This window comes from Anabrus simplex, chromosome 1 (assembly GCF_040414725.1).
Source record: "Anabrus simplex isolate iqAnaSimp1 chromosome 1, ASM4041472v1, whole genome shotgun sequence".
NCBI lineage: Eukaryota > Metazoa > Arthropoda > Insecta > Orthoptera > Tettigoniidae > Anabrus > Anabrus simplex.
The window spans coordinates 342,825,723-342,839,244 of NC_090265.1; the positions used below are offsets into that span (position 1 = coordinate 342,825,723).

General features: G+C 39.0%; 1 protein-coding gene across 2 annotated transcripts in view; it reads left to right on the plus strand.

The window, feature by feature from the left end:
- The window catches only part of eco (Establishment of cohesion), a 169,160-nt gene that overhangs the window by 129,387 nt on the left and 26,251 nt on the right, over positions 1–13,522 (plus strand). For both annotated transcript variants that reach the window (XM_067142544.2, XM_067142552.2), the window contains exon 6: positions 12,121–12,329. In XM_067142544.2, the coding sequence (XP_066998645.2) occupies positions 12,121–12,329 (209 nt within the window). The remainder of the gene's footprint in view (positions 1–12,120; positions 12,330–13,522) is intronic.

Consider the following 13,522-nt stretch of genomic DNA (forward strand, 5'->3'; position numbering starts at 1 on the left):
GGTTCAACTCGCTGTATTTAAAAAAAAAAATTCATCTCCCTTTTCCTATATGCTTCTTTGTCTCTTCAATTTTGTCCACAACCAATAGAAACAAAAGAGGTGACAGCAAACTACCCTGTCTTAGTCCAGTTTCATTTCTAAACCATTCCTTCTTTCCAACTGGATTCTGTACACTGCTGACACGGTTGTACATTGCTTGCACCATTTCTACAGTTAGTGTGCCCAGTCTCTTTTTGACCCTGATTTCCCAAACCTTCTCCCTGGTAACACTCCCATATGCCTTTATTAGTTAGATCTATGAATTTCATGACCAGATTGTTTCCATAGTCCCAATTCTTTTTGATTAATTGCTATTACTGTGTGCTACAGTGTATAGGACATTGTTTTCTTTGTGTGATATTTTATTGAAAAGGGGATATTAACGCCTGGGTGCAAATATTGTTAAAGTGCACATGGAAACAGAAATCTGCCCAAAGTCTCTGAGAAGGAAAAAAAAAAAAGTCTTCTGAACAATACAAATTCCAAATTACTATATAATAGGCACATTTTTAATGAAACCAATAAAATTTAACATAGCCTCAGAAAAATGGCCAGAAGAATTCAATAATTTAACTAATGCGGAAAGTTTTAACATCAAGCGTGAAAGATTTGTTAAATGTCTTGCAAATGCGATTGATAATGCTTCTCGTACCTAAATATCGGCAGCAAGGTATTACATAGCAAGAGAAGGGGGACAAAAAAGTGTCATGACAATAAAAGAATCACACTCACAATAGAAGAATCACACTCTTATTGCTAGTGGTAAAAATACTGGAAAGGACATTAGATAGGAGAATGAAAAGAAAGGTAGAAGGAGAGTTGTAAGGTGAACAGTATGGCTTTAGAAGCCCCTCACAATAGAAGAACCACACTCTTATTGCTAGTGGTAAAAATACTGGAAAGGACATTAGATAGGAGAATGAAAAGAAAGGTAGAAGGAGAGTTGTAAGGTGAACAGTATGGCTTTAGAAGTGAAAGATCTATAGTAGACCCTGATGTTATACAATTTAGTTTATTATTTTCTCTACCTTTAGGTATTTTACTATGACTTACAAAGTATGTTTGTAACTTTGTACCAGACATATCATAGATAAGAGAGATTTAAATAGATTTTATATAATATAACTCACTGTGCAGGTACATAAATAATTATGAGGCCAGGTGATATTACTCACGCAGGTCCCTCAGACACCAGTTTAATTCCTGAAGTGTATCCTGCAAATTGTTATCCAAAATACACCAGAATAGAACTACAAGAGTGGAAGCTTATTCCTAGTGTTAAAGATGACGAAGATGAATAATCCAATTAGTCCTCACCACTTATTGGTATTGCGGTATTAAATACACAACTAGCAGTGTATCGGTACTGTATTGGTATAGAACAGACTAGTGATACATATACTAAACAGTCTCAGTCTGCATCTACAGATGTCATAAAATGTTGTATATGTAATAACAAAGAATTTAAAAGAAAAGGTTTACACACCCATGTAAGACTGTTTCATAATAACTGCAATGATTCAAGAGCAAGAGATGCCTTAAATGAGGAGAGACTATTAGTATCTGCAGATATTGATGAAATTGAAGATATTGGTACACCCTGCAAAGCTCAAGCAAAACCTTTTCAGTCCATTAAAGAAAGTACTTGCTACATTTGCGGAAAACATGTTGTACCTGGTTTACTCCTACTCTCCGTAGCCCTGAACATGGTTTTCCGTGGTTTCCCATTTCCACACCAGGCAAATGTTGGGGCTGTACCTAAATTCAGGCTATGGCCACTTCCTTCCTGCTCCTAGCCCTTTCCTATCCTGTTGTAGCCTTAAGACCTATGTGTCAGTATGGCGTAAAGCAACTCGTTAAAAAAGAAAGTCTCCTCTGCGCCTGACAAGCTCACTTCTGCTTCCTAGGACAGCATTCATCCACACTCCTCAAGATATCTTCATTCTTAATGTTGTAACTGTAGCCTAAGGAGAACATGGGACAAATATATGGCAAAGAAAGAACAAGGACCTCGAGTTTACAATGTGTATATGCGTGGTATATAATGGACAGGGAACAAAGAAGTAAATTAAAGACTGGAAGCTAGGATACTGTTGGGAATATGTACAGTTGCTCAAAACATGGAATAAGCCCAGGGTATTGTTTGAGTTCCTCTCAAGTTCACTTTTCTCCGAAACAATTAAACCTATAGATATGTTTGTGAGTATCCACAGACGAATATCTACATTTTCTTTGTACTTTGATGATGATGATAATAATAATGTTGTTTGCTTTATGTCCCACTATCTACTTTAACGGTTTTTGGAGATGCCGAGGTGCCAGAATTTAGTCTGCAGAAGTTATTTTACATGCCAGTAAATCTACAAACACGAGTCTGACGTATTTGAGCACCTGCAAATACCACCGGACTGAGCCAGAATCTCACCTGCCAAGTTGGGGTCAGAAGGCCAGCATTTTAGGTGTCTGAGCCACTCAACCTGGCATCTTTTTATAATTAAAATTGTCCGATTAAATGTTAAATACGAGGAATATAAAATACGATGCCTTTTTTTTTTTTTTTTAAGGGGCTTTATATTGAGTATATATCATGCACTGAATCCCAGCTATCCCAGCGCTACTGGGGCAAAGAATTTTGTATTCACATTTTCTTATTATTCCTTAAAACGTTTCTTTATCAAGTTAAAGAAACTGCAAACAGCTAAGTCAAGGCAAGTGCAGCCATTCACTCTACTGCAATTCCTTTGCCGGCGCAAAATCAGTCCAGGTCTCTCCAGCGAGCTGGGTTGTTTTGCTGGCACAAAAGAGAGCTACCCCAGCATATTCAAGTCACGACGAAGAGCTGTTTCTTCAGGTCACTACCTTCTAGATACTACATCACAAAGAAAAGAGTTCAGGAAAGCAGATTTTTGCACATTACTGTGATATGATGACAGTAATCGATATTATAAACAGTCGTACCATAATGTTCTATTTATCATCAGAAATCTTATATTACGATAATGTTGTAAGCAACAAATGGTGATGGTCAATGGTCTATTGAGATTAACCTTTTGAGAAGAACAGACTATTCCATTGATTGCACATATTAATGGTTACAATAAAAACTTGGTGACAAAATCATCAACACAATAAAGTATAAGCCCATGACCATGTTGAAAACAGACTACATCACTTTTACCTTCAACAACAGCAACCTATATCAAATTACAAACATTGAAGGGAGAAAGACAAATACCTAGATATCAAAATGAAATGATTTTAAATCATCAAGTAATCCATCAGGAAAGGACAAGAGGAAGGACAGATTACAAGAGAGGAATACGAATATGAAATAGCACAGTATCTCTTTTACAATCAGAGGCGGAAAATTAGTGAGATGAAATTGAAGGATAATAAGCATGCCTGTACAATTGATCCTAACCTTCATCAGGCCTAAGAAGAACCATTGAGAAGGTATTAGATAAACGGGTGAAAGATGTCATCTTTAATCCAAATCAAAGAGGTTTTACCAGTTTTCTGGAGTTACATTAATAGTTCAGTTAGTTCAGTATTGGAGAAAGCTAAAGAAGAAAATGGTAATGCAGCAATATTGTTCCTTGCTTTAGGAAGGCATATGGCAATATCTGTCAATCATGTTTGTTCCACACTGGAAGAATGCAGTCTATCACCAAAATTAAGCAGATTAATTATAAATTATAAATCTACAGTCTGAAAATAGCACTATAATACAGACGATTAAGGGGGTAACAAAACACATGAATCATCTAGGGGCCTTCTTCGGTGTGCACCACATTCGCAACAATATTTAATACGTGTATTGATTTCATAATTGATGAACTATGTGAAAAATCAGTTACAAAGGCCTCTGGATATCTGCCTTCACCTGGAACTGACAATCTCTATGTGCTTCACAGATATTGCGTTGATAGTAAAAGATCAAAAACCTGTTGAGCTGGGACTCAAAGCTGTTAACAAACTTGAATGCATTGACTTGGAAGTCAACAAATCCGTGTGTTCTGGCATTGAAATGGCATACCGGTATGGCTTTTAGTGCTGGGAGTGTCCGAGGACAAGTTTGGCTCGCCAGATGCAGGTCTTTTGATTTGACATCCATAGGCGACCTGCACGTCGTGATGAGGATGAAATGATGAAAACAACACATACACCCAGCCCCCGTGTCAGTGAAATTGACCAATTATGGTTAAAATTCCCGACCCTGCCGGGAATCGAACCTGGGACCCCTGTGACCGAAGACCAGCACGCTAACCCTTTAGCCATGGAGCCAGACATTTCAGCATTATAATAGACAGAGGAAATCTTAAAGAATCAGAGAAAATAATGATCAAAAGCATTGGCAATGATGAAACAATTGAATCTTGCAGTCAAGTAAGGAACTAAGTCAGATTTTGCTACTTTTCAGGAGAGCAAAAAAACTGATTTTCTTCGACACGCTTCAATGAATAGTTTCCATTATTTTATATAATATTTAGAGCAGTGATAGATATGTAACGGAGGTAGCAGGAAAATGTTCAAGAAAAATTTATAAATTTTATGACCGTTTGAACTTTTTTGACTTAGTTCCTTTCTCCAATAATACCGAAAAAAAATTGGAGTTTGGGAATAAATCTCTCGTACAAACTACACCAACCTTTGTTATATATTAAACAGCACAATGCAATACATAAGCACTGTTTACAGTTTATCCAACAGAAAAAAACAGGGAAAACAAATACAAATGACCTTGAAGCGCCAAATAACTACAGTATTACAACCGAGACTACTAACCTAAGGGGAATTCATTGGCTGCAAAATTATGTCCAAATAAAATGCCAAAGCATCCTCATTCGCAACATATTTCAACAGTTTACGCAAGTCCTTTATCTTCTCAGCTTTTATTGGAACCCCACCCTCTGGATATGCTGCCATTGATTGCAAGGAAAATGTGCAAAAGTTATCTTTCCCATGATGAAACGTATGTTTCACAATGCTGTTTATGAAGGGAAGTGCTACAATAACTCCTGGTATATCTGCTCTATATCTGTATTCTTTAAACGAAGAAGGAGAAAATGCAATCTTTCCAGCACGAGGAGTATTCTTTGTCGATGTTTCAGCTGATACAGTCACTTCTTTCAAAAACTCAGGCCACCACTTGTCAAAATTAAATACTGCACTTGAGTCTACTAACTTAACTGTAACATTTGCTTTGCTGTTGACAATAATTGCCATATACTCTTCGATAGTATAAACTCTGTCTACTTTTCTAATGTTTTTCTTAAATACCCCAAAGTCCCTGTCGCATGGTAGGAATGAATGACCCCTCTCAGGAAAGTACTGTCTAATCTCCTTAAATCGATTTGAAGCTGCCAGGCCTAGCATTAGTCTTATGACCGTATGGTTCTTATTTTGGCCTGGAGAACCATCAGAGAAAACGTGTAACTGGTCAACGTTTTCTGACACAAATTCGTCTATATAATCTTTCAGGAAAGAAGCAACTTCATTCGCACCCTTCTTTCCTTGGCCTTCATGATACATATACACAACGCACTTGTCCGTTGCAAGATCATGAATACAAAACACATTCACCCACAACTGTCTCATGTAAAACACTTCTTGCACCGGTATGTGTGGCAGGGGCAGATTTTGTGTAAAGTCAAAGGCAAGGCCTGTCACTTTGTCATTTGTTCTGCACAGTGTTGCAACTTCTTTCAAAGACCTGTAGAATTTCCTGCTTCTTCTTTTATGAACATCATATTCAGCCTGAGCTGCACGCTTTGCTGATTCACAAATATGTGGACTCCTAAGTTTAGCTGTGAACTCCTCACACTTGCTGCAGACATCGATCTGTGGTCGTCCGAATCGGTAGTTATAATTCTCAACAAAATAAGTCCTGTAGAAGCTGTACTTGACTCCACACTCCGGGTATTTTGTGACAAACATGTTGTGCATTTCTTTAATAGTTAAGCGAGCATCTAAGTAATGCACTTCTTTCCCTCCGTAATGAGTCCGTTTCAGAGGGAATGATCGAATATGATCGGATATTAGTTTAGTGACATCTTCCGGTATCTTTCTGGTATTTGGATTGGTTCCTCTCTTGTCCCTGGGATTTCTCCATGAAGAAGAAGCATTGTGATACGGAATACTCTTTTCTGAGTGACGGCATGCATGCTCATAAAAGCTGAACGACATACCTTCTTTCTATTGTTGCCATCCATAACAAAGTAAGTGAAACTTGCTGCTCGCTGCTTTGAATTTTCATTCCTCGGTCTTCTTAATTTCATTCTTCTCAATGAGGCGCTGCAAGTGTAAATCTTGTGCATCCTCACTGGGAAGTTGAAGAAACTTGGAAAGAATGGACATGCGAGCCACTTCGTTGATAATCTCAAAGCACTTCTTCTGCATCTAGAAGAATAACATATTATTAATACTAAGTATAAATCTGTACCATACGTATTGTTATCTAAAACAAGAGTAGAAAGTTCGGTTGCATGTTAGAATATTATTTACTAAACAATCCCTAGTAATACTTCTCAAGCTCCTTACTTACCTGCAGTCAGAACTGGTTTCTTTGCCTTCCACAACTCTCCCACGTTTATTCACATATGCCAGTCCTCTGAGTCTTGCGTGGTTCAGAACACTATGTTTATGGCCCTCAGGCTGTGCCTTCCTTTTCTGAGTCATATTCTCAAACGTAATACAAAGATCACTTTGTCATCCACCGAGATACAAACTGAAATACTGTACACTATAACCCACCATGTACCGTGCGATTTCTGTTTCCCTCCAGTATGTTGTCCTTTGTTTTGTACCAACGCCGTAAATTGAAATATCCCCTGTTATACCTACATCGCATGCAACGTGCTGCAAAGAATGGAACTAAGTCATGAATAGCAAGTGGTGAAGAAACGCACTAAGTCATTGACTTAATGCGTTTCTTCACAATATGCCTGATGTCCATCCACTGTTTCTCCCACAAGGAGAAGGCTGACTTATTTCTTTCCTTTACCAAACGATAGGGCTTGGTTATGTGAGGTAAATGAGGCAATAAAATGAAAATGGCCGATTTTTACTTGGTTCCTTACTCGACTGCACGATTCAATTAAATATTTGGGAGTAGATGTTTCTGAGACAATCACCATAAATCATAATAAATTAAGTAATAACTTAAAAGATAAACTGGAGAAATTAATCACCAGTCCACTTCTGAAAGCTGATAAAAAATTAAAGATACTAAATAATCGTGTATGGCTAACACTGGTTTATCCATTACAGAAAGCTCCGCGTGCGTTAAGGCCCAGTGGGAAACATTTATCAACATCTTAACATGGTAAACATTCTGGAAAAATTTAACAACGTATATACTGAGAAAGAAAAGGCCGACTGCTTTCGTAATTTGAATATTGCTGCAGGAAAAGCAACAATAAAAACAAATGGCAAAGCTATCGGGGAAAGGCTAAGAAATAAGGAGTTCAAGAAATGGTGCTCCCTTCCTAAAAAAGGTAAAGGAATTGCCCTCTTCGCACAGCACCCTCAAGGAAATACCTGGTTCACAGAAAAGGTAGGCCTTTCAACATCAGAGTGGACTGAAAGCATCAAAATGATGGCACACGTGGCTCTTGTAAGAAGCTTGTATGGTAGAAATCAGGAGAACATCCACTGCAGGCGTGCCTGTGGTGAGATTAAAACTTTAGGACATGTTCTTCGCTACCGTCCATTCGGCTCATTGCCTAGGAATACTCGCCATCACATAATTTGCGGCCTAATTGAAAAGCCTTTCGCGATAACGGATGGGAAGTATAACGAAAAGTTAATTGCTTAGCTGAAAACGGTAGCACGAGAAGAGTAGATATTCTAGCCATCGATAAATAGAGAGGTCGTTTCAGAGCGCTCTAGCGAACTTCCCTAAGTTATCACGCAGTCTAGCACTGCAAGTTGCTAATGCAAGTAGTGAGCCAGGAGCGATCGAGGGATATTTTCATTTATGATGGATTTAATGCCGTGAATTTCATAGCCAAAAGTGAATCAAATAATACCACAAAACAGCACACTTTCAAATGATACTGTACATGTTAAATAACAGTCACACCAACACAGGTAGCTCTTATTAACGACAATGGGATAGGAAAGAGCTAGAATCAGGAAGGAACCTTAATTAAGGTACAGCCCCAGCATTTACCTGTTGTGAAAAAAGATAGCCAGGCTGAGTGGCTCAGATGGTTGAGGCGTTGGCCTTCTGACCCCAGCTTCACAGGTTCGATCCTGGCTCAGTCCGGTGGTATTTGAAGGTGCTCAATTACGTCAGCCTCGTGACGGTAGATTTACTGGCACCTAAAAGAACTCCCACGGGACTAAATTCCGGCACCTCGGCGTCTCTGAAAACTGTAAAAGTAGTTACAGGACGTAAAGCCAAATTTATTATTATTATTTTTTTTAAATTTCCCGAGGTCGATAGCTGAATTTGCTCAATTTTCCACAGTTTCCCATTTTGACACCAGGCAAATGCTGGAGCTGTACCTTAATTAAGGCCACAACCACTTCCCACTCCCAGCCCTTTTCTGTCCCATCGTCGCCAGAAGACCTATCTGTGTTGGTGGAACGTAAAGCAAGTTGTAAAAAAAAAAAAAAAAAAAAAAAAAAAAAAAGAGAGAAGAGAATGATCCTTAAGAGTGTTAAACAAAATACTCTTCCTCCAAAACCATTTACGTATGAAGACGAAAACCCAAATGGCAGAATATATATTAAAATCCTAGATGTAAAATAGGAAATATTTTAAAACATTCCACCCCTAAGGTATTAAATGAGGTTAGCTCCGGAAACAAAATTATTCACACCTCCAAAACAGTTTGACGTAGGAAGTTGTAATTCTACAAGAAGGTCCTAAGTGTCAAATTTGTTGTACTTCAAAATGTTTTTAATAATAATTGATGATGTTATTGGATTTATGTCCCACCAAGTACTTTTATGGTTATCGGAGATGCTGAGGTGTGAGAATTTTGTCCCACAGGAGTTCTTTCACCTCTGGTAAATCTACCAACACAGGGCTGACGTGTTTAAGCACCTTCACATACCACCAGACTGAACCAGGATCGAACCTGCCAAGTTGGGTTCAGAAGGCCAGCACCTTAACTGTCTGAACCACTTAGCCTGGTAAAAGTCCCTAACTAGATTCAAAACTGAAGAAGTTTCAAAATGCAGTCATAACTCCCTTTGATATTTTTTGCAGGAAAGAATTATTCAGATTTATTTACAGGAAAAGTGAAATCCGAAGTCAGCACAAAATTATCGGATTATATGAATTTTGAGTTGTAATAAACAAAGACAAAGAACTTACGAGATCTGATTAATGTCTGCTTTAATAATGACTTACACCACTGTCATTCTCAAGGTGTCGCTTAAGTGCGGCCAGTATCCAGTATTCGGGAGATAGTGGGTTCGAACCCCACTGTCGGCAGCCCTGAAGATGATTTTCCGTGGTTTCCCATTTTCACACCAGGCAAATGCTGGGGCTGTAACTCAGTTAAGGCCACGGCTGCTTCCTTCCCACTCCTAGCCCTTTCCTGTCCCATCGTTGACATAAGACCTATCTGTGTCGATGCGACGTAAAGCAACTTGTAAAAATAATTATACTTCTGGTATTATTTCACGATACTTATTTAATTTGGTTCACTACCAATATCCATTTTTGTCTTTCTTTTTCATATTGAAAGCGAAAAACTTTACACTAGGATCGCTATAATGTTCCAGTTAAATGCTATAGGCCGATTGCAGAAACGATGACTAGTTTCAAGCCTTAGACATTGTCTACCTAAACATCTAAAACGTTCTCAATCTTCCATTACATAAACAATGTCCAGTCGATGTTTAACTAGACATCCCTTAAAGTATCAGTTTTGATTTGAAAATGGAGACAGAAGCATCTTTCATGTAACTCTTTTCTTGTCGCAACCAATGAAATTTATCGGTGCGCGCGCCGAACGCCAGTCAGCTGTTTGTCTTCCTACACTTTACTCAAATATGGCTGAGCATGACTTGCCCACTGATAAGAGTATCTCTTTCGGTGGAAAATAAATCTCATAATATTATCGACACTAAAGCGACATGCCACCGTACGGGGGAACGTAGCTTTCATTATAGCGTTGTTAGAGGAGTGTAATCTACTCATAAATACGGTAGCTTTGACGAAAGGAAGATGAAGCAATAGTAATATGTAACAGTGTGTGTTGTACGGGCCATATAGATGTAGCTTGCATTCTGGAGTTCGTAGGTTCGAAACGCATCATCGGCAGCCGTAAAGATCGTTTTCCGTAGTTTCCCTATTTTTACACCAGGCAAATACTAGGGCTGTTATTATGGCCACGGCACTTCTTCCATAATCCTCTTTAAACAATAATCACCACCACTTGCCTTTTCTATCTAATAGTTGCCGAAAACTTATACTATTATATATATATAAAAATCCCATACAACCTACTTTTTAGTTTTCACTGTAGGTTCCAATCCCACTATCGGCAGCCCTGAAGATGGTTTTCCGTGGTTTCCCATTTTCACACCAGGCAAATGCTGGGGCTGTACCTTAATTAAGGCCACGGCCGATTCCTTCCAACTCCTAGGCCTTTCCTATCCCATCGTCGCCATAAGACCTGTCTGTGTCGGTGCGACGTAAAGCCCCTAGCAAAAAAAGTTTTCACTGTTATGTGTGTTTACTTGGCAGTAAATATAAGTGAGTCCCTCCCGGTTGATGTATGTGACAGCCCTCAGACGATCGGGACACGTAATTCTAATATGTAATCGAAGTGAACTATAATTCCATGGAAATCGCCCCATGTACATAATAAAATATATCGGTTGCCAAGAATTGTATTCAAGGTGACAGTTACCAGACTGTCACTTTGTCAGTCTCAAGAAACAAGTCTCTCGTAAAGCGTAACCTTCTTTTATGATTATCTCCCCATGCATGTCAAAAGAATTGCTGCGATTTGGCAGCGAGCGACCCACAGAGAGGCCATCGGACTAACCTTTCTTCCCGGAATCGTCTCGGTATGATAATACAAATTACATATTTCATGGTACATAACCTCCGATTGTGATTCACTCCTCTCATTTGAGGTTAAACTGTGCTCTCGGCAGTGTTTAAACATGACCGGTTGACCATCGGTTTTAGACAGTGTCTAAGTGATAAATAACATCTCTGCAATGCGGCAGCCATGCTTAGGCATTGTTTAACAGTAGACATCGTCTAAATACCGTTTCTGCAATCGGCCCTGTATGTTTACTGCAGAATATCAGAAATAAGGATTGCCTCACGTTCATTTATTACTCTGGATGCATAAAATTCATGGGAGCAGAGAAATGTTTGGTACTGGAAACAATTTACAAAAATTATAAATGATTTAAGGGAGGAATGTATGAACCAATAAATCGTAGAGGTCTCTAGCCTCTGTCAGCGTGGTTTGGGTTTGCAGTCTGGTGGTGTTTCAAGAGGCCACTTGCCAACTGCGGTCATATGCCTTATGATTTAATGTCTGAAAATGTTTATACAAACACACTTTTACCTCCCTATGGACTTTCTACTTGAGAACATGGGTTGGCAACCATGGTGTCCATAGCTTCCACTTACTTGTACTAGGCTATTAACTTTGCTATCTAACCTCCCTTGGTCAGCTCTTGTTCTCTTCTGACCCTGGTAAATTAGGTTTGCAGGGTCTAGGAAGTATTTTCATCTTCACGTCCTTCATGACCCTCTCCCTGGTAACTTTCTTTTTGAAAAGTCAGACCTCTTATTGTTCGTCTCCTGATTGAAGTTAAGATGTATGACAAAACATGGAATTTTACACTCTAATCCAGATGTATTCAGTTAGGGACAAGACTTCAGAATTTCTGTAGGTATAAATGAGACATAAAGAATTGAACACTTATACAGGAATTACAGTAAGTTGGTTACGGATGTGTTCTTCTGACAAATATGTGTGTTGTGCTGGATTGAAAGTCAGAATAAACTGTATTTGCATACACAGTCATAACATTCTGGTTAAGTATTATACAGCATAACAGTTCGTTAACTAAAACCCTTTGTTTCCACAATAGGTGTACCTTTTCATTAATAACAAGAGTGTTGTGGGCTGTCTAGTGGCTCATCCAAGAAGTGAGGCGTACAAAATGCTGAATGTTGGTGTAGATGATATTGACTGCTGTTCAGTGGAAACATACCCTGTCAAGTGTGGTGTGAGCCGTATCTGGACAGCTAAGAACCATCGCAAGAAAGGAATAGCAACAAGATTGATGGATTGTGTAAGGTAAGCTGTATCACAATATTGTAGATTTTACAATATCCCTACCTTTCCTCTGTGTACTATTGTGCCTTTCACCATTCACTTTGCAAGCTGTGGTTCATAGTTTGTCTTCCTTTAGTTACATCCTAGCTCATGAATCTTTGAGAATGGCTAAGTGGCCTAGTTTTTGAAGAATACGATTATGCATCATAGACATGAGTTCCATCCTTGTGCCCAGACACCTAGAATAATCCAGTCAACTGGTGGTCCCTCATTGGTTAAAATGTTAGAGATCTGCCTGTGATTATTAGTACATACATACATTATAGACCGTTGCATTTCAGCATTCAGTCTGCAAGCCTCTTTGAATTTACTAAATGTTGTCACAATCCTCTGTTTGCAACTAGTGTTGTGGCCTCATTTAGTTCTATACCTCTTATCTTTAAATCATTAGAAACTGAGTCTAACCATCGCCGTCTTGGTCTTCATCTACTCCTCTTACCCTCCATGCCAGAGTCCATTATTCTCCTAGGTAACCTATCCTCCCCCATTCGTCTCACATGACCCCACCACCACCGAAGCTGGTTTTTGCGTACAGCTTCATCCATCGAGTTCATTCCTTAGCCTTTATCTCCTCATTGCGAGTACCTTCTTGCCATCGTTCCCACCTGTCCGTACCCGTGATCATTCTCGCTACTTTCATATCCATTACTTCTAACTTATGAGTAAGATATCCTGAGTCCACCTAGCTTTCGTTCCCGTAAAACAAAGTTGGTCTGAAAACAGACCTATGTAAAGATAGTTTCATCCGGGAGCTGACTGCCTTCTTACAGAATACTGTTGATCGCAACTGCGAGCTCACTGCATTAGCTTTACTACACCTTGATTCAGTCTCGCTTACTATATTACCAACCTGGGAGAACACACAACCAAAATACTTGAAATTATCTACCTGTTCCAGCTTTTTATCACCATTCTGACATTCAGTTCTCTTGGATTTCTTACCTGAGACATCAATTTAGTCTAAGAAAGGCTAACTTTCATACCATACTCATTGCACCTATTTTCAAGTTCCAAGACTGCAGGCTTTTTGCACTGTCTGCCGTTAAGACCAACTTATCAGCATAGGCCAGACTGCTTATACATTTCCACCTAACTGAATCCCTCTCTACCACTTTATACCGTTCAGCAGATGATCCATGTAAACTACGAACAGC